Source organism: Ammospiza caudacuta, chromosome 15, assembly GCF_027887145.1.
Source record: "Ammospiza caudacuta isolate bAmmCau1 chromosome 15, bAmmCau1.pri, whole genome shotgun sequence".
In the NCBI taxonomy this organism is placed as follows: domain Eukaryota; kingdom Metazoa; phylum Chordata; class Aves; order Passeriformes; family Passerellidae; genus Ammospiza; species Ammospiza caudacuta.
The window spans coordinates 11,057,409-11,075,648 of NC_080607.1; the positions used below are offsets into that span (position 1 = coordinate 11,057,409).

General features: G+C 49.6%; 1 protein-coding gene across 3 annotated transcripts; it reads right to left on the bottom strand.

The window, feature by feature from the left end:
• Positions 1 to 893: 893 nt before the first annotated feature.
• HNF4A (hepatocyte nuclear factor 4 alpha) lies at positions 894 to 18,188 on the bottom strand. 3 transcript variants are annotated; one of them, XM_058814741.1, is made up of 10 exons: positions 17,999 to 18,188; positions 14,350 to 14,524; positions 12,484 to 12,578; positions 10,330 to 10,436; positions 7,718 to 7,873; positions 4,764 to 4,851; positions 4,133 to 4,288; positions 2,850 to 3,086; positions 2,109 to 2,231; positions 894 to 1,459 (listed from the first exon to the last, which is right to left on the bottom strand). In XM_058814741.1, the coding sequence occupies exons 1-10, from the start codon at positions 18,111 to 18,113 to the stop codon at positions 1,317 to 1,319; spliced, it is 1,395 nt and encodes a 464-aa protein (XP_058670724.1). In that variant the 5' UTR covers positions 18,114 to 18,188; the 3' UTR covers positions 894 to 1,316. The 3 variants fall into 3 exon arrangements, with proteins under 3 accessions (XP_058670724.1, XP_058670723.1, XP_058670725.1); XM_058814740.1 differs by having other exon boundaries at positions 894 to 1,500; positions 2,105 to 2,231; XM_058814742.1 differs by having other exon boundaries at positions 14,350 to 14,527; positions 17,999 to 18,113.
• Positions 18,189 to 18,240: the final 52 nt, after the last annotated feature.

Consider the following 18,240-nt stretch of genomic DNA (forward strand, 5'->3'; position numbering starts at 1 on the left):
AGCAGAGCAGGGGGGGCACACCCAAGGCTGGGGCAGACCCAAGGGGCTTGGGTGAGACAGGGTTATTGCTTGACCTCTGTGGCTTTTCTCTGCAGGACCCCAAGAATTGTATTTTTGAGGTTGGTGCTCTCAAACACTCTGAGGTCTGAAGGAGTCATAACGAATTCTTATCATGTTATGAAGAACTATAAATCTGTTATCAGCCACTCACTCTAAGCTGAAGGAGTGGCACTGCACTAGAGAAGTGGATTGTGTGGCATATCTTAGCGTTAAGTTGGGTCTGTACTGAGATCCTGGGTCGCAATGCTCCCAGCACTCAGAAAGCCCAACAACTTGGTCCAACCTGTGAGGCTCAAGCTCTTCTCACCCCATAGGTCTTTCTCCTTCCTACATCTGTCCCCTACTTCCTTCCAAACAGGCATCCAGTGTTGTCCTGACTGCTGACAAGCAGTAGTTGGGACAGTGATATTTGGGCAGTGATGCCAGCCTGTAAAAGGGTGAACCCCTTCCATTAGCTGAAATCTCTGGAATCCCATGGTCCCTCTGATTGCCAGGAGGCAGTGAGTGCTGCAAGGGAAGATTGGCAGTGGTTGCCTCTCTGAGCATTGTGGTCAGAGGGCAGGCATGGCACAGAAATATCAAAACCCCTCAAGAGGCAGAGGGATCCAAATAGTGGAGTATCTTGGTGGGCCAGACTTTGCCCCAGCATCAGCTGAAAAGATTTGTTAGGTCTGGCTGGGGGGCTTAGTGTGCTGGTGGGTGACACCATGCAAAGACCTGGGACTAGCCAAGGCTGAGGAGCAGTTCTGGCAGTGCTGCCTGGGCAAACCCCATGTGCTTCACCTGCTGTGCTGCTCCTGGGGGAGCGTCCACCTCCACCAAGTCTGGCTGGGCTGGGGACTGTCAGGGGGCTGGCATGGCTGTGGGAGGGAAGCCCTCCACTCCCACGGCACAGGGAATTCTCATTCACAGGGTCTGCTGTGGCTGAACCAGTGCTGAGGTGGCAGTGGGGCAGCAGCCTGTCCCCAGGCAGTCACTGCCACCTCCCCGCAGAGGGAGGCAGGAATCTGGCCCTCCTTACAAGGACTGAGTGTTTTGGTAAGGCTTCAGCCTTAGTTCTGGGACTCTGAGGCTGCCCATGGCACGTGCTGTCCATAGCTGCAGGAAGACACCTTCTGGTGGTGGTCAGTCCAAAAAGCAAGTCCGTGTGTCCGTGCCCAGGGCCCTCTGGGTGGCTTCTCTTTTCACAGTGGCAGAGTCAGTTTGGGCTTTTCTCCCACACGGTGCTCTGAAGGAGGCTGGCTGGGTGGGGTTTGCTAGATGACCTCCTGTTTTGTGATGGCAGGCTGTGGGATGGACGTGGGCTGCTTGGCCACGGTTGCAATGGCTCCAGGCAGCAGCTTGTACTGCTCTGATCCTGAGCCCGCGGGTGGAGAGGGCTGTGGAGTTTCTGGAGTAGCTGAAGAGAGAGAAACTGAATTAAAAGAGGGCCTCACAAACCTGACAGCACTGGGATCTGTCCTCAGTCGTGCAGGGTTCAGGTGTCAGCACAGCAGAGGCTCTTAAGGGCTTTTGTGTTTGCTGTAGGGCAGCCCAGACACACAGGCATGGTTTGATGCCCCAGGAGAACCACAATAACCAACATCAAATAAGGGCATTTTGCTGACATTTTGACCTCTACTAACCACATTTTTGGTCAACCAAGCTTATCTCAGCACAGGGTCCCCAGTGGTGGCCCCATGTGGTGGCCCAGATCCTCCTGTGTTTTTGCAGAGGACAAACTGAGGTGTGTCTGAACAACACAAGGGAAGGGGAGCCTTTCCACTGATTTCACTTAGCTCTGGATAGGATCATTCATCCCTTAAGGGCTATGTAAAATTGCAGTCTGCCAAGGAGTATCATGTTGAATCAGTTAGTCTGGCCTAATCTAATCTAACCCACCTCTCTGTTTGTCTTTCCCTCCTTTCTGCATAGGAATTTCTCACACGCTCATTACCAGAGACTTTGTCTTGCTTGCAGATTTCCATGCAAGGTAGAAACTACCTCCACAGGCACACTGGAAAGCTCCTGGTTTCTCCCAGGAGCTCTCTGTCTCTGGATATACTCACACATCTGCCCGTTGTGCATCTGAGGAGGCATTGTGTTGGCCACAATGACGTTTGTTCCCAGGTTCTCCTGGATCAGGTGAGGGTGCAGGTGGTGGTGGGTGTGCGGTGTTTCGCTTGATGAACCTAAGAACATGCAGGAGACATTAATTGCTACAATGGCAGATGGGCACACCCACTGCACCCAAATGTCCAAGGCTTTGTGCACATTTGTGCACAGGTGATTGAAGAACACCCTTCCCTTTTTCCTCCATGCATGACTTGAACTGACTGCTGCCTGCATGTCCTCTCATACAGGATTATATTCCTTAGTCACACCTCCACATGCAGAATAGCACAGTGGGAACTTTTCATTTTGTTTTGTCCTATTGGATGCTCCCACTAGAAAATCAAGGATGTTCCTTCAACCTAAGCTTTTTGTTTTGATGAGTCCCTTCTGACAGAGGATGGGTGAAATGGCTGCCAGGTAGGAGTCTGGGGGGTACACAGCAAAGCTTGTCTGTGTGCAGAGGGCTGGGGGTACCTCTCTGTAAGCAGAGGAACAGCTGGTGCATCTCTTTAGATGAGAAGAAGTAGAGGACCCTTGGTTACCCCTGTCAAGGACAGGGGAGATGATTTTGTGTGAGTCCTGCAGACTGGCTGTCTCTAACTTTGCTAGATAGGGTGCAGTGACCAAGGAGAGTCTCAAGGGGACAACAATCAGGGAACGCCGAGAGACCTCTTGTCAGACCCTCAAGCACTCACCTCCCAGCAGCATCTCCTGCAGCAGGTTGTCAATCTTGGCCATGCCAAAGAGCTTGACGAACTGGATCTGCTCGATCATCTGCCAGGTGATGCTCTGCAGCACGGGCAGCAGCAGCAGCAGCTCCCCGAAGCGACCCCGCGAGTCGTACTGCCGGTCATTGATGTAATCCTCCAGGCTCACCTGCACCTGGTACCGCATCCTCTTGATCTTGGATGGGTCACTCAGCCCCTTGGCATCTGCAACGACCCACACAGCCAATTCTCCAGGCTGCTGCCTGTCACAGACAGCTGGGCACAGCCTGAGGGGAGCTGCCTCTGATTGCCCATTGCCTGCTGTGTTGTATAGAATGTGGAAGTTTGCAGGCAATCCCTACATGGGAATGTTGACTCTATGTTTCAGAAGGCTGATTTATTATTTTATGATATATATTAAAACTATACCAAAAGAATAGAAGAAAGGATTTCATCAGAAGGCTAGCAAGCAAAAGAATGGAATGATAATAAAATCTTGTGAATGACCAGACAGTCCAAGACCGCTGGACTGTGATTGGCCATTAATTAAAACAACCACATGAGACTAATGAAAGATTCACCTGTTGCATTCCACAGCAGCAGATAATTGTTGTTTACATTTTGTTCCTGAGGCCTCTCAGCTTCTCAAGAGAAAAATCCTAGCAAAGGGATTTTTCATAAAATATCATAGCTACATATAGAAGTGCGTTCTTTGTTGACGGAGTGACAAAACTATTTTTTGTCTCCTTAAAAAGGAAAGAAGCTTAGAAGTTGCTCTCTTTAATTAGGTGAAAAAGCTACTTCATAGGCTTAGAAGACTTCACCTCAAACTTAATGATAGCTAATTGGACAGAAGCTTTCAATTTACTAGAAAAGGAAGTGAACAAAGAAACTAATCACTTTTGTGTTATACTAAGAGCAAGGACTTCCTACACTTGACTCAGTTTTTCTCTGTTATTTTGCCTTTTATTAAACTTTTTTGTTTTTAACACTGCCACAGAAGCCATCTTGCTGATTTTTAAGCTTCCAACAGTAGCTGAGCTATCATAAGTGTGTTATAGCCCCCCAAAAGCTTATAAGACCTAGCTCAAAAAAGCTACTGTAACAGCAATGGACAATTTTTCTCAAGACTGACTTCGCTCCTCCCTCTCTAAGAACAGTTTGGCCCAGAGAGAACACCAGGCAGCTTTTCCACCACTCAGGACTGGTGTTAGTCAGCATAATCCAGACTAGGCCCTTCTGATAGTAACCCTCCCCAAGCTGGGGAATACCTGGGTCAAAGAAGATGATGGCTTTCAGGCAGGCATATTCATTGTCATCTATCTGCAGCTCCTGGAAGGGTAGCACCAGCTCGTCCAGGATGCGGATGGCCACACGGTTCACCTCCACCAGCTCAGGGCAGTTCCGTGGGATGATGTGATCATTGCCTGCAGCACACAGACCATCACCTTATCATTGCTCAAACTTAGCTGGGGTGACAGGGAGTTCAAAATGCAGGTAGATAATGCTGAGATAATTTTGGGGGTGGAGGAATTAAGAAGTTCCTCCTTCAGGCCCTACTCTGTCTCAGAACACCAGAAACTTTGATCTGGTTTACTAGAGCAGCTTCTCATTACACAGGAGCCACTCAAGTGAGGAAAAGCTGATCAAGAAGAGCTTTTTTTCTGAATCCCACCACAGCCCCCAACAGTCCCCAGTTTTGTCACACCTCATGGCCTTGATGTCAATGTCAGGCAGGCCTAGCTGCACCCAAAGGTTGTGCTGGGCTTGCTAAACTACAGAACAGCTCAAGCCACCACCCTGCAAAAAGGATGTCCACAAACACTGCACCACCCTCTCCTTCACCCCAGCAGGAAAGTGTCACAGAAGCAGATGGGCTGGGAGCAGAAGTGCAGTTTTTACCTAGCAGCAAGACATCCTTGAACACCATGGACCTCTTGGCAACTCCCAGTAACAGATGCTCCCCTGCGTGTGCACGTAGCAGTGCTACCTGCAAGGGCAGGGAAAAGTTATTTGGGTGATGCAGAGACTGAGACAGAGCTGTGATTAGCATTCCTGTACTGCACTCGAGGGTAGGAGTGAGGGTTCCTCTTCTGTTACAGGCAGAGAGATCAAATAATGCTCAGTGCTAAACCAGTTATAAATCCAGCAGAACCAGCAGGTAGGAGACAGCACCTGAAATATCCCATATTCAGGACACAGGCCATGAGCAGCAGCATGCTAGACTGTCCCAGGACCTCCCACCAGTGTGGGCCGCTTGCAGACAGTTCCTGCAGAACCAGAGACCACACTCCATCCTGGGAAGTGAGGAGAAGTACAACCCCTGCTGCTGGACCTTGCTGTCCCTCTGGGCTGTGCCCACCTCCCACTGCAATCACCCCCATGGGCACCCATGTCCAGCTGGCCAGTGGGGTCACCCCCTGGCCACTCATCCCCTGCACAGCCACAGAACTGGGGACAGGGAAGCCAAAGGGATGTTTTTCTCCTCTGATGTTAATGATTGAAGTGTTTCACTTTACACCCTCCAGTGGCTCCTGAGAATGTTCTGAATCTTTTGCCCTCCTTCAGTTAAAAATTTCAGAGATTTAGGCAGAAAGAGAAGTTAACAATTGGACATCCTGACACAGAGACTTCTTAATGTCCAGCCAGGACCTTCTGCTGGAGAAAACAATCATTAAACATTAATAGAGAAATGCTGAAAAGTATGTCCTGATGGGAATGGTCCACTTTTCCAGTGTGTTACCCTCAGCATCTGTCAAAGCCAAGACAGGTCTTACCCTACCAGGAATGCAAGAAGAATGTATCACCCATAGGAGAGAGCTCTGGTTAGGAAAGATGCTGATGTTTAGAAGAGGGGGTTTTGGCTTTTTTTTCCACCCCAGATGGTAAAAAAAGGTTATGCAAAATAAATAGAGATCCTTGCAAAAAGACTGTGCACACATGATACTGGAGAATCTTTATCTAGATGCCCAAATCTAGACTCTCTTTATCCCTGTCCAAACATGGGTGGATATGTTAACTGAGCTGTTGGAATTACCAGAGCTGCACAAAACTGAGCTTTCCTACCTGACAAAGCTATGACAAGGAAAAAACTGCCAGTCCCAGGGGAGAGTGAAGCTCTCACCTAAAAATTTCCTGCCTATTGCAAAGGCAAGAAGGTTCAGTTTGTAACCACCTTTTTTGTGTCCATAGAGTTTCCTTGTTTCAGCAGGGTTAAAGTGAATTACTTCAAGAAGGCCAAACCACCTCATTTGATATTTTTTCTTGCAGTGATGAACCTGAGATACATCATTCCATAGTGAACTAGGATAAATATACATTTGTAACACAACAAAGCAGAACCTGAACTTTGAGATGAAATGTCTTTGCCCTACCAAACATGGTAGTTTTGACATTCTGGTGCAGAAGGACCATGAGGGGTTGCTATGATCTTTTCTACAAAAGGAGATCTGTTTCATGGAGCAGCCTCTCCCTTGTAGGAAGGCAGGGCTCAAACTGTGCCATCTTTAGGCTTTGTTTTCTCCTTTGAGGAATTTTTCAGCCCCACAACTGTAAAATGAGCTCATGTGGAAGTTGCTGTAGCTTGCACAGTTATTGGCCAGGTTTAGGGCCTCTGTTCCAAATGGCACAAGGATGTGATGGGTTGTGCAGAGCTGCCCCAGGTCTGTGCTGGGCTGCAGCCTGTTTATTTGTATATGCTGTGTAAATGGCATTTGCCATTGGAGCCCATTGTGGTTTCCATAAATTATGAATTGTATTTTCCTTAGCAGTTTAACAGCTTTGTTATCATTTTCAACAATTTAGCACTTGCACAGAATACACAAGAAGGAAACAGGCTCCCATTTTAAGAGCACTGAATTCCCCAGAGCTCTGGGTGCTGCTGGGTGGGTACCAAAGAGCTCAGATTTAGGACTTAGGGGTTTTTGATCAGCTGGACACTCTCAACTGGATATCCTTTTTCTTCATTATATAAAAATTACCTCTAGGTCAATAGGGCTGGAGACTGGTCCTAGCCGAAGAGGACACATGCTGGTTTTGTGACTGTACACTGGACAGACTAGAAATACGTTCCTGCCTGTGACAGAACCTGTCAGAAGTGCTATCCCAGCCACATATGCTGCTCAAGGCTGGGCACACATTCCTTCAACACCTGTTGGAGACCTCTGAAATTCAGACATCCATGGGAGGCCTCTTCTTGTACCTCTCTGAGCTTTGCCTGAGATCCTGCAATGCATTTCTACAGAGGACACCAAACTCGTTGTGCTTATCTTCATTAGGGAACCCACAAATGCCATTTTAGAAATTTCTGTTAAATGCAAATATATCCTTGCTTTTTAATCTTGGAAAAAAAGATTTTCTACTGCCTTGGGAACAAACTAGTGTATAGCTTCAAAATTCCATGCGGGGAGCATGGGTACAAACATACCCCTAGGCAGGAAGCAGCAAGAGACAGGCAGATTTTGAATTTTGAGCAAACCTTAGGCCAGAAATCTCTCCTGCTAATTCTGATTACCCCAAGCATTTGACAAGCACTTCAAGTTTTCAAAGTGCTGTGCAAACCATAATTAATAAATGACTGGCTGACCCCAAAATGCTCATCTGATAATGAGCTAATTCAAGCTCAGTGTTATCTGGCTGTGCTCATGGGCTGATTAGAGGCACATGCAAGTGGCCCGTGCTGGCATTGTATGGATTCCTGGCCTGGGCTGGCATTGTATGGATGCTGTTCCCAATCAGCTGCAGCAGTCAGGATAACAGAGTGCACAATGAGCAGTTTCTCTGAAGGTCTCAGCTGGTTTTGGCTCCCTGCTGCCTTTACCAGGGCAGAGCGAGGTGGGGTGGATGGGGGGACTTGCCTGGTCATCCAGGGGCAGCTCACAGAAGGGGGGGATGTACTTGGCCCACTCCACCAGCACCAGCAGCTGCTGCTTCATGGACTCACACACGTCAGAAATATTGGCAATCTTCTTCCCTCGGATGTCTCCGTTGAGCACAGGAACAGGGGATGATATCTGGGAGGAGAGGAGAGATCCTTCAGCTTTCAGTGCCACAGAGGAACCACAGAGAGGAAAATCCCCAGCCCATGGGTTGTGTTGAGGCAGACTCCAGAAATCATAATTACATTTTTCTGTTGCACACACCCAGCTCCCAGAACAGGTGACCCAACAAGACTCATTTAAAATCAGATCAGCTTGGGGAACTGTGAAGATGAAACTGCAGAGCAGAGGCTGTGGATCATCTTGGTCAACTGCAATGCCTTGAACAGACTGGAAAGCACAGAGGAAACATTCCTAAAGCCAGGATCTTCCTCTCACTGAGCAAGTGTGCTTAGTTAAGATCCAGGAGGGAACAGAGGGGTTTGTGTTGCAGTCAGCCTCACCAGCAGAAAGGACACATCTACCCACCAAAGTGCAGAGAGCTGCTCCCCCTTCCAGCCTGCTCCAGAGGCTGGGCTTGGCCAGAGCTGCCCTGTCTGCTTTCCACAGGAGGAGAGCAGGCTCTGCTCCTCTCCTGAGCCATCATGAGCTCACCAGGCCACAGCTTTCTAGGTCTGACATTGCTTTCTCTGAGCATCAAGTCATTAACATTTGGAATCACCCACTCTGAATAGCTAAGGACAGATTTTAGAGATAACAGTCTCCTACCTCCCATTGTTTTTTAGGTCCTTTTGGCAAAACTGGGCGAGTTTAAACATGCCCACAACATGGGTGACATTTGTTATGTGGCAAATTATTTGTGATTGCCACTTCCTTTGCAAAGGACAACGCTGACAACTCTGCAAGTGCTGTCACACAGAGCTGGACAGAACATCTCCCCCAAACCAGGCATCCAACCTCCTGCCTGGTTCTCATGCATAGCTGCTCACCCAGGTCATCTAAAAATTTGCCCTTAGTCACTACTTTATCCTCATGCTTCTGTAAGCAAATAACTCAACCCCATCACTGCCCTCTGCCTGCCCTCTGTGCTCTTGTACAACATCAGCTCTTCCTGTCCTATTCCTGCCAGCATTTTCAGCTGGGACCCTGCTGGCCTCCCCAAGGAAATGGAATTCAAATGCCACCTGCATTTTTTTTTTTTCAGGTTGCATTACCTGGAGGCTTTCCAGCTCACCAGCTATTATTGAATAAATAAGATTGTAAAAATCTCACCATGTATTACCCTAATCAGAGGGCCCGGAAGGCTTAGCAAATAAATAAAGACCTCTGGGTGAGTGACCCTAGATCTTGGAGAAAGCAGCTCCTCAGCAGTATCTTGTTCTAATTAGCAAAGCACATAAAAGTTACCAATTACCGTGCTGGAGCCTGCCTTGTTTAATGAATCTCTCTGTGCTCTGTGGGAGAGCAGGAGCTCCCCTGGATTTGTCCGTGGTTGAAGTTTTTATTAGCAGACCCTGCTTTTATGTGATGGTACTGCAGGGCTCCCTCTGAGCCCCAGAAATGTCCTTCCCTTGTAGATCTGGAGATCCCATTATCTCACACCTCTGGGAGCAGCATCAGTCTTATTTTTATAGAGGATATAAATATATTCGGTCCTGCATAGGACAAGGTGAGATGTGGGATGAGATTGGATGTGCTTTTTGTGTACAGGATTGGCTGTTGGCCATTCTGGCATATCCCCCCTTGGGGAAATGGACCTTACAGCCTGAGCCTATTGTGGAGCCCAGAGCACAGCACGTCCTGTCCTGGAGCATCTCCCAGGGCAGCCTTCAGGGCAGTGTGACCCTTGAAGCAGCATGGACTGCCAACTCAACCCCCTGCTCGTGTTTCCCAGGACACAGAGTTCTGTTCTCCCCAGCTCCATGAAGAGTGGCAGCTCCTGTCTCCAGCACAGCTCCATCCTCATCACTTGTTCTTACAGACAAAGCCTCCCTGCAGGGTGTGTGTGCCCATCCTGTCCTGTATCCTCCCAGAGCTGTGTACACCACTTGCAGTATCCAGCCTCTTAAATCAGAGTCATCTTTGCAATGTGAACACTCCAGGAAACGAATCTTGGCAGTATGTGAGTGGAAACAGGGAATTTCAGGCAAGCACTGGAAAAGGTATCTGCATAAAACAAGCAGGAAACTGATTGCTTGTGAAACTGTGCAGGAATCCAAAGTTCCTGACAGCTCATGGGGAAGGGAGGCTGCTCATGCAAGGCCAGCCCCTCGTGGGCTTAGGCAGCCACAGCTCTTTGGATTGCAATGATTCTACCCTAGTTTCTTCCATCAGGCTCTCCAGCCTTCCTGTGTCCCATTAAAGCAGAACAAATCACTGCATATTGTTACAACTGAGTTCTGGACTAAGGAAATTCAAAGGGATGGTTTCAGGTAACAAATGCTTTCTGAAAAATCAGTGTTGAGTTGGCAGATAATCCACTTAGAAAAGAGGTGATAATTTGAAGACTTGGCTATTAAATACTCAGCTGGCTCTACACACCAGATAGTGCCTGACGCTTTTTTATTTGAAAAAGAAGGAAGAAGAAGTACCTGCTGTGCCAGGGCTTCTGCATGCAGGAGGGCATTGATGGAGGGCAGGCTGCTGTCCTCGTAACTTGATCTGCGGGTGCTGATTCGGTCCCGTTCATTCTGTACAGCTGCAAGAGAGGATTTTGGCTGAGCTGCAGGTGGTTCATGGCAATGCACACTGAAAACTAGCACAGACTTCTGGCGTTCCCCTTCCTTAGCTGCAGTTTCCCAGCTTCCCTGCCAGGCAGGGTGGAGGTGCAGCTGTGTCTGGTTTGGGGTGGATGCCAGTGAGAGCTGACTGCATCTGGTGGATCTGATTTCCTATTTGCTTTATTAGACTTTCCAGGGATGGGGTTGATTCAGAACCCAAAACACTGTAGATTTCAGTGGGGAAAATTTCCTGGCAAAGGATCTGAGCTTTTTGATGTCGTGATATGGGGTTTGAAACGGTGGCCATGCTCATGTATGCAGCCCAGAGCTGATGTGTGAAATGGAGGAGTATCTGCAAGGTTTCCTTGCCCACATGACTCCTGTGAGCTCCATTCAGAAAAGCTCTTGCACTGGGTAGGTGTAGTTGGAAAACTTCTGTCTCAACTACAATAAGGAAGGAAGTGCAGAACTGCTCCTGCTGATCCACCCAGAGCAAAAGAACTCTCTCATACCTTATTGTAAAACCATCCCAGGACAGGTTTGACCCCAGTGTGCCTCCCTGCTTGGTCTAGTCTTGAAGGCTTGGAGGGGGAGGATTTGCCTGCCCTGTCTGTCACGAGGCCTGGGCTGGCTGTAAGTCACCCTGGCCATGCCACTCAGAGCCATCTGCTCAAATAAGCTATTGATCCATGGCAGGGGAAACAGCACAGTCCCTGCCTTGGGCTGGTGGCTCTCTGCATTGATACGTTCTCCATGTATAAATCCAGCTGATAAAAAGCAATAATGAGGCTGGGCCAGGAGAAAAGCCCTGCAGTCAGCGGCTGTAAATAGGAGCTCTCAAGGTTATGCTGCTTGTTATCAGTAGCAGGCCCCCGAGTTCAGTCATGCCACGATGTTTTCCAAATGTTTGCTCAGTATTAGCTGGTCATGCACCTAATGTAACTTCTATTGAATATTAACAGACAACAGCACAGCTCTGAGCAGGGGATGAGCTGCATGGAGAGGAGGATTCCTATATTCTTCAGGAAAAGTTAAGAAAATTTGCTTGTGATACCACATCTCCTTTTACAGGGAGTAAATGTTCCTGCTCAGAGGTCTTCCTGCAGCCACCAACATAACACTGGTACTTCCCTGTTGTCTTCAAGGACCCTTTTACTCCAAAGCTTCTCCTTGAGGCAGTGTGAACTGGAAGGAGCACAGGGTTTAATTTCCCTGCATGGAATAACAGGGCTGAATGCCTCCCATGAGTGAGACATGAGTGGGGTGAGCTCTGTGGGATGCCTCTGCCCTGGCAGTTTGTCCCTACACTAACAGGAGCACCATCAAGGCCACCAGGGTCTCCTGCCCCTTCTCAAAACAGGACTAAACAAGGGGAGAATCCTGCCATGGGGACCTGTAAGGGCTGCAGAGACAGGGAGGTAGGGGAGCTGAGGGGTGAGCATGGGCCATGTAAGGATATCTCTACTGTTTTCATACAGTTAAATAGCAAAAATTCTCCCCTTTACCCTGGATCATTTCTGCTGTGGCTGAAACTAAACTAAACTCACTGCCTCTCTGCAGAGGGTCAGCAAGAACCTATATATCTATTAGGAAAAAAAGGTGGAAAATGTCAGTGTAACTTTTGTGGTCACTCTGGGATAACAGCACTTGGAGCAGTTTTACCAAAGTATTTCCAAATTCCCAGGCCTTCTTTGAAGTTTCTGCTCCTCAGTGATGTGCAGAATCATTCCCAAACCCCTCCAGTGGACTGGCAGCGTGGGAGCCCAGGTGGTGTGTGTGTCAGTGTGAGCTGGAGAGCCCTGGGTGTGATTTGTGTGCACAAACATGGGCAGTTCTGAGACACAGGACCCTAAATCCCCCTGTGGTGGGGGTCAGGATGTGTGCCCAGGAGAGTGCAGTGCAGGGAACACAGGGCTGAGGTGGCTGGGCATGTGTGCACCTGGCAGGGAGCAGCCTTGGCTGCAGGGCTTCCCCAAACACACCCAGGGGTGAGGGACTGCTGCTGGGGAAGGCAGAGGCACCCACCTTCCTTCTTCATCCCTGCTCGGAAGCACTTCTTCAGCCTGCAGTACCGGCACTGGTTCCTCTTGTCTTTGTCTACCACACACTGCCTGTTAAACCTGCCAAGGAAGGAAGGAAGAAAGGTGTGAGGAGCAGCCAGACTGAGCCTGAAGGCAGGACAAGACAGAGCTCCAGGCTCCAAGACATGCTCAGAGAAGGTTCCCAGAGGCTCACCCTGAGAAAGGAGCCCCAGTCTGTGATTTTTCCACTCTTGCTTTAGCCTGTGGTTTCCTTTTTGCATTGAAATCTCAGCTCTCCCCTCTGCCTCTGGATGTTCAATAAGGACAGACTAGAACTGAGTCACACACAGGAGCTGAGACTACTCAGTAACCATTAGGGATAGGATTTCTATAGTGGATTAACAAACCCCCAGGAAAGTTAAAAGTGTGATTCCAACTTGGAAGCTGCTGTTGTGAGTTAGATCCCAGTAGAATGGAAGGAAGAATACCTTTACTGTGAATTTTAAAAAGAGGTGGAAGGTTGTAGTAGCCCATTTGTGAGGTTAAGAAGTCGGTTTAACTCCCTGTATCTCTCCAGGGCTGTGTATGGGATTCTCAGAGTTTTTTTCTGATCTCTGGACAGCATTGCTGCTCTGCAAACTGCTCTGCTGCCACTTGCACTGCACAGAGGACTTGGGAAGAAATCAGCTCCTTCTCTCCAGGCTTGTGTCACCAAATCCCTTGTGCATGGTGGGGAAAACTGATCTCCCATGTGTGTGACTCATGAGCTGGTGGCCACTTGCAGTATGAATTTCACTTGCAAATTTGCTCTAATTTACAGCATATTGATCCAGTTTGCAGAGTAAAGAGAAAGGAGTACAGAGCTGGAGAAGGGCTCCCAGTCATGCTGAATTATGTAGCTTTTAAAGGGCTTCCCTCTACTCTGCTTTTTAAAGCTCCCAAGCTATGATTTGCCCAAATGGTTGCCTGAAAGCAGCTCTTAAAATATTCCTGTAGTGCATATAAATGCCTCAGCTTCCAAAGAACTGGGAACCTTGGCTTTTCTGATGGAGTTGTGGGGAGGGGGCTCCCTGGGCAGCCACCTTAAATAACCCTGGGGTGCAAATGATGGTATGGTGCTTCACAGGCACTCATAAACCTGGGGCTTCCTTCTATCACTCAGGTTTTAGAGTCATGTTGCTCCTCATGCTCTTCACGTGGCTGTCAGGCCATCAGGAGCAACTGACTCAAAAAGCCCAAGGGATTTAGACACTGTGAACTGAGGATTCTTCAGTTTCCTTGTGACTTTCTACAAGTGAGTTGCTCAAAGCCAGCAGTGAGCAGGTCACATCTGCTGATGGCACAGGAGAGCCATGGGCTGCCCCCAATGGCACGAGGTGCAGTGCATGAATTTCAGGAGCAACATGAGTGCCTCATCCTCAGAAAAATTGCATGTAATGTTGCCCCTCATGGTGCTCCTCAGGTGTTTTGTGTCATGTAACAGGCAGTGGCAGCATTGTAGCTGGATGGCACACATCCATCCACTGATGGAGAAGGATTGCCCCCAGGGAGAGCAAGGTTTGTGCTGCACTGAGCAGTGAGCTGCTAAGTTCTTGAAATGGGGCTTCTACCCTGGCACCTTGCCGCTTGCTGGCCACATCCATGGCTGGCCATTCCCATTTGGCCCCTAAACTATAGGGCAAGATCTCCAGGGTCTTTCCTCAGTGATCAATACCAAAGCCAGGACAGTCACTGACCCCTGCCAGCTGCGGGCTTAGCTCAGGGAAAGTGGAGGAGGATGCAGGGCAGTGCTGCACTTTGAGGGCTTTGCCACTGAGCTGGGAGGGGCTGTGCTGTGTGAGCCACGGGTCTCTGTGCCCTGTGTCCTCACCTGCAGGAGTACATGTGGTTCTTCCTGACGCTCCTCCTGAAGAAGCCTTTGCAGCCATCGCAGCTGGAGGCGCCGTAGTGCTTGCCTGTGGCGCGGTCCCCGCAGATGGCACACAGCGTGCTCACCCCAAGGCTGCTGGAGCTGCTGAGGCTGGCTGCTTCTGATGGAGATGTGTCTGCTTGGGGAAGGACACAGCAAGAAGAAGACAGTGAGACAACAGCCAGCATTTGATAATCTCCAGTCAGAGATTCTTGGAGAAACCAGGCAGCAGCAGCCTGGCTGTGTGAGAGGTGTGTAAGGAGAGAGTGTCTAAGCTTTCAGTGTTTAATTGCATTTTGTGTGCACTAAAACTTCCTGTATTCCATGGTGAGACCCCTCTTCCCAAAGGCTGGGCTGCAGCAATGCCTTCAGATAAAGTGGAAGCCCATTTGCAGGAGTCACAGGGCAGAGCCAAAATTCCTTGGGGATTTGCAGACACTTTGGGCTGCAGTAGTGTGGCCAGAGAAAAAGCTGATGCAGAGTTAAAGCTGAGGCATTACAGCTCAGAGTGAGCAGCTGATTTGTTAGGGAGGTGTTTGTGTTTTAGCACTGAAAAAGCCCAAGACAGCCCTGAGCACTTCCCTTCTACAGGCACGGAGCTCCAGCCTGCACAGCCCTTCTTTGGGAAAACAAGACTTTAGGTAAATGGCAAACTCAAATGACTTCAGCTGGAAAACTCATGTGAGCAAAGGCCACCCATGCAAGGAAGGACTGATTAAAGAAAAAAGGTGTCACTCTGGCATGGAGAAGGCTGTAGGCTGGGTGTCTTCTAAAGTCTGGTAGGATCACAGTGGAAATTGATTTGTCTTGCAGTCCTTACAGACCAAGGGGGACTGGGACTTGCAGGGCTTTTTTTGGAGGATAGGGAATTGCAGCAGGCTCTGGAGGAAAGGACATCTGAAAGGCTAAAAACCATACAAGGGCTACACTAAACCCCTCCAGCAAGCCAAACAAACCTCAAGGCTGATGGGATCAGCCCTTAATTCAGTTGATCTAATTGTCCCCTCCCATGTACGTTTTTCTGTGTCAGCACAGGCACATCCCCCTCCCTCAGTGGGAATGCCAGTCACAAATCATACCCAGGATCTACAAAGCCATAGAAACCTGCTGGGATTTTTAATGCTTGAGTCTATTGGCCCCTGATTTCTGGGTTTTTGTAGGAACTCAGTTAAGGCTCACCCTGGAAGGACCACATCTGCTCCCACCTGGCACCCAGCAGAAGGGCTGGTCCCAGCTGGACTCCCCATGGTAGCCCTGCTGTGGTGCTGGGGGGCCAAGGCAAATCTGGCTGGGGCAGAGCTGCATTTTTAGCTTATATTTTACAGAGAAAGGGGTGTTTCAGCAGTTGCTACACATCCTGCTCATGCCACCCCTCAGCAGGATTAACTGGCACAGAACCAGCAGTAAGTGAGCACAGGGGTTCTTGAGCTCCCTACCTCAGGCAATTTCTTTTATTTCCCTGCCTGCTTTCTCTTTCTAATTCCTCGTGTCCCTCCTGTATTTCTCTTTGAGTCACTTTGCTGCCTCTGTGTCCTTGCCTGGCACACCCTGTCACGCAGCTCCAGCAGCACCAGTGCAAAGCTCCTGCCTCCACTCCCAGAGCCCTGAGCTTTCCCAAGGCTGCTCTGGCTGTCTCTGGTCCCTGGGAGCAGCTTGCTTCTGAAAACAGCCTTCCTCCATGCATACCCCCAGGGCTCAGCTAAATGCAGCTCACTCCAGAAGGAAAGTCAAAATCCCAGTTCCAGCTAAACATAGGACTTAGATGTGAGAGGAAGAGCTGATCTGCCTCTAATCCCATTACTTGTATATCTGTGGCAACCCAGATAAATCCCTTTTTAGCAATCTATCAGGTTGTAATCAGATGAACATAGAGCAGGAAAAACTGGCACTCTTATCAAGGAAATTGCAACATCTCAGCCTAATAGTCAACAACAATGAAATTATTGCCTAATGGATAATTTTCCAATTAAGTTTATTCTGACAAATATGTGCCAAAAATGTGGGCTCTGGCTGCTGCAGTCAAGTGGTTGGAGTTAAGGTAAATGGAAGAAAGAAAAAATCTGACTTTGAGACCTCACAGCTGAGCTTTTTTTAAGGACAGGAGCTGCTCAAGAGGTCCCCGAGCCTGTCTGAGCACAGGATGCATTTTGCCTGTGAGAGGCAAACTTGGTCCCTGCTGAGCAGCTGCCCTGGGGCTGAGCTGCAGAGCTGTGGCAGGCAGTGGCTGGGCTCTGAGCAGTCCTTGGCCAGAAAAAGATGCACAGGTTCTGCAGGTGGAGGTCCTGCAGGAGGTGTGTCCTCCTGGGCAGTGCCAAAACAGCCCTGGAAGCAAGGGCTGTCCCTGGCCTGGAGCTGGGCCCAGCAGGAGAGGAGTTGGTGCTGCCTGCCCCAGCTGACTCATCCACCCCTGGAGTGTCACACTGGGTCTTGTCACAGGGAATTCTCCTGTCCCTCTGCTCCATGGAGCCCTGGATCCAGGGCAGGCAAACCACAGCCCCTTGTGCAGATGCTCACTGGAGGGGAGAGGGGCATGGGGAGGAAGCAGGGCCTGAGCTTGTCCCAGAGTGTCCAGATGGGTATCAGCAGAGCCAAAGAGGGGGAATTTGTGGCCCAGAGGCACCTGAAGGGGTAGGAGCAGCCCCCAGGAGTGGAGAAGAGGACGGGACCCAGAGTGGTGGGGGGTTATGGCACAGCACAGCCACTTAGGCACCGCAGTGTTACATCCCTGACAGAGCAGAGCCATAAGCCAGGCAAGACCCACACAGGCTGTGATGGAAGAGTCCACAGAGCCAGCACAACCCTTCTGGGACAGAGGTGCCCAGCAGCCCTGGACTGGAAGGAAAGGGCTCAAAGGGACACTTTCTGTGGCTTCATTTAGTCATTAACTAAATCTCTCATCTTTAGAGAGAATTTAGAGGGGACTTTGAGAGGAATCTCTTTTTATCTCTGAGCATTTAATCACCAAGACTCTTTGGTCCCCAAATGGGTGGGCCAACAATGTGAATTCTGCAGGGTTAGGTGTGATGCTACCCTCCTGAAGGATGGGGACATTTGTCTATCCTCTCAATGTCCCCTTGTCCCTCTGACTGGGGGCTGAGCCAGGGAAGGGGATGGCACCCCACAGCCCAGTGCTGCACTGGGGAAGGGCTGTGGCTCACAGCAGCTGCAGCGGCAGTGCCTAAATCACTTCTGGCAGTAATTTTCACCCTTACCAGGTGCTAAATGCCTTTCTGCTCTCAGCTCTGGAGGCACAGGGTCAGTTGTCTGTCTGAACCATCAACAGCACTTCAGGCAGAAATTTTGGCTGTGGTTTGGGAGACTCTCACCATGTTCAGCCCCAACCCCATTCCCTGGGCTGAATGTCTGGAGGGCACCTCTCATTCCAGCCAGCTCCTGGTGTGTGCCTGCTGGACACCATTCCACCTGTACCAAACACAGCTCTGCTCTCCCCACTCTATTTTCCCCTGGGGAAACAGAACCCTCCCAGGAGCTCCCCATATGACACCCCTTCCCTCCCTGGGAACATTTTTGTGGCCACCCCAGGGACTCCTCCTCCTGCAGCCCCCAGCTCATCCCACCCAGCAGAGGGGAGAGGACAGAGGGGACTCACCATTGCCCATCGCCAGCACCTGCATGTTCTCAAACTCCAGGGTGGTGTACGCTGGGTCTAGCGCTGCGCTGTAATCTGCCATCTCCATGTCTATGAGGGCTTTGGAAAGGCGCATTATCCTGGGCAAACACGGGCCAGATTGTACCGATTCCCTTGGCCCAGGCTATTGGCCCTCCTGCCTCCCTCTGCCTTCACTGCGTCCCCTACCTGTTGTCTTTTAATTCAGATATTTCTCTGAAAGG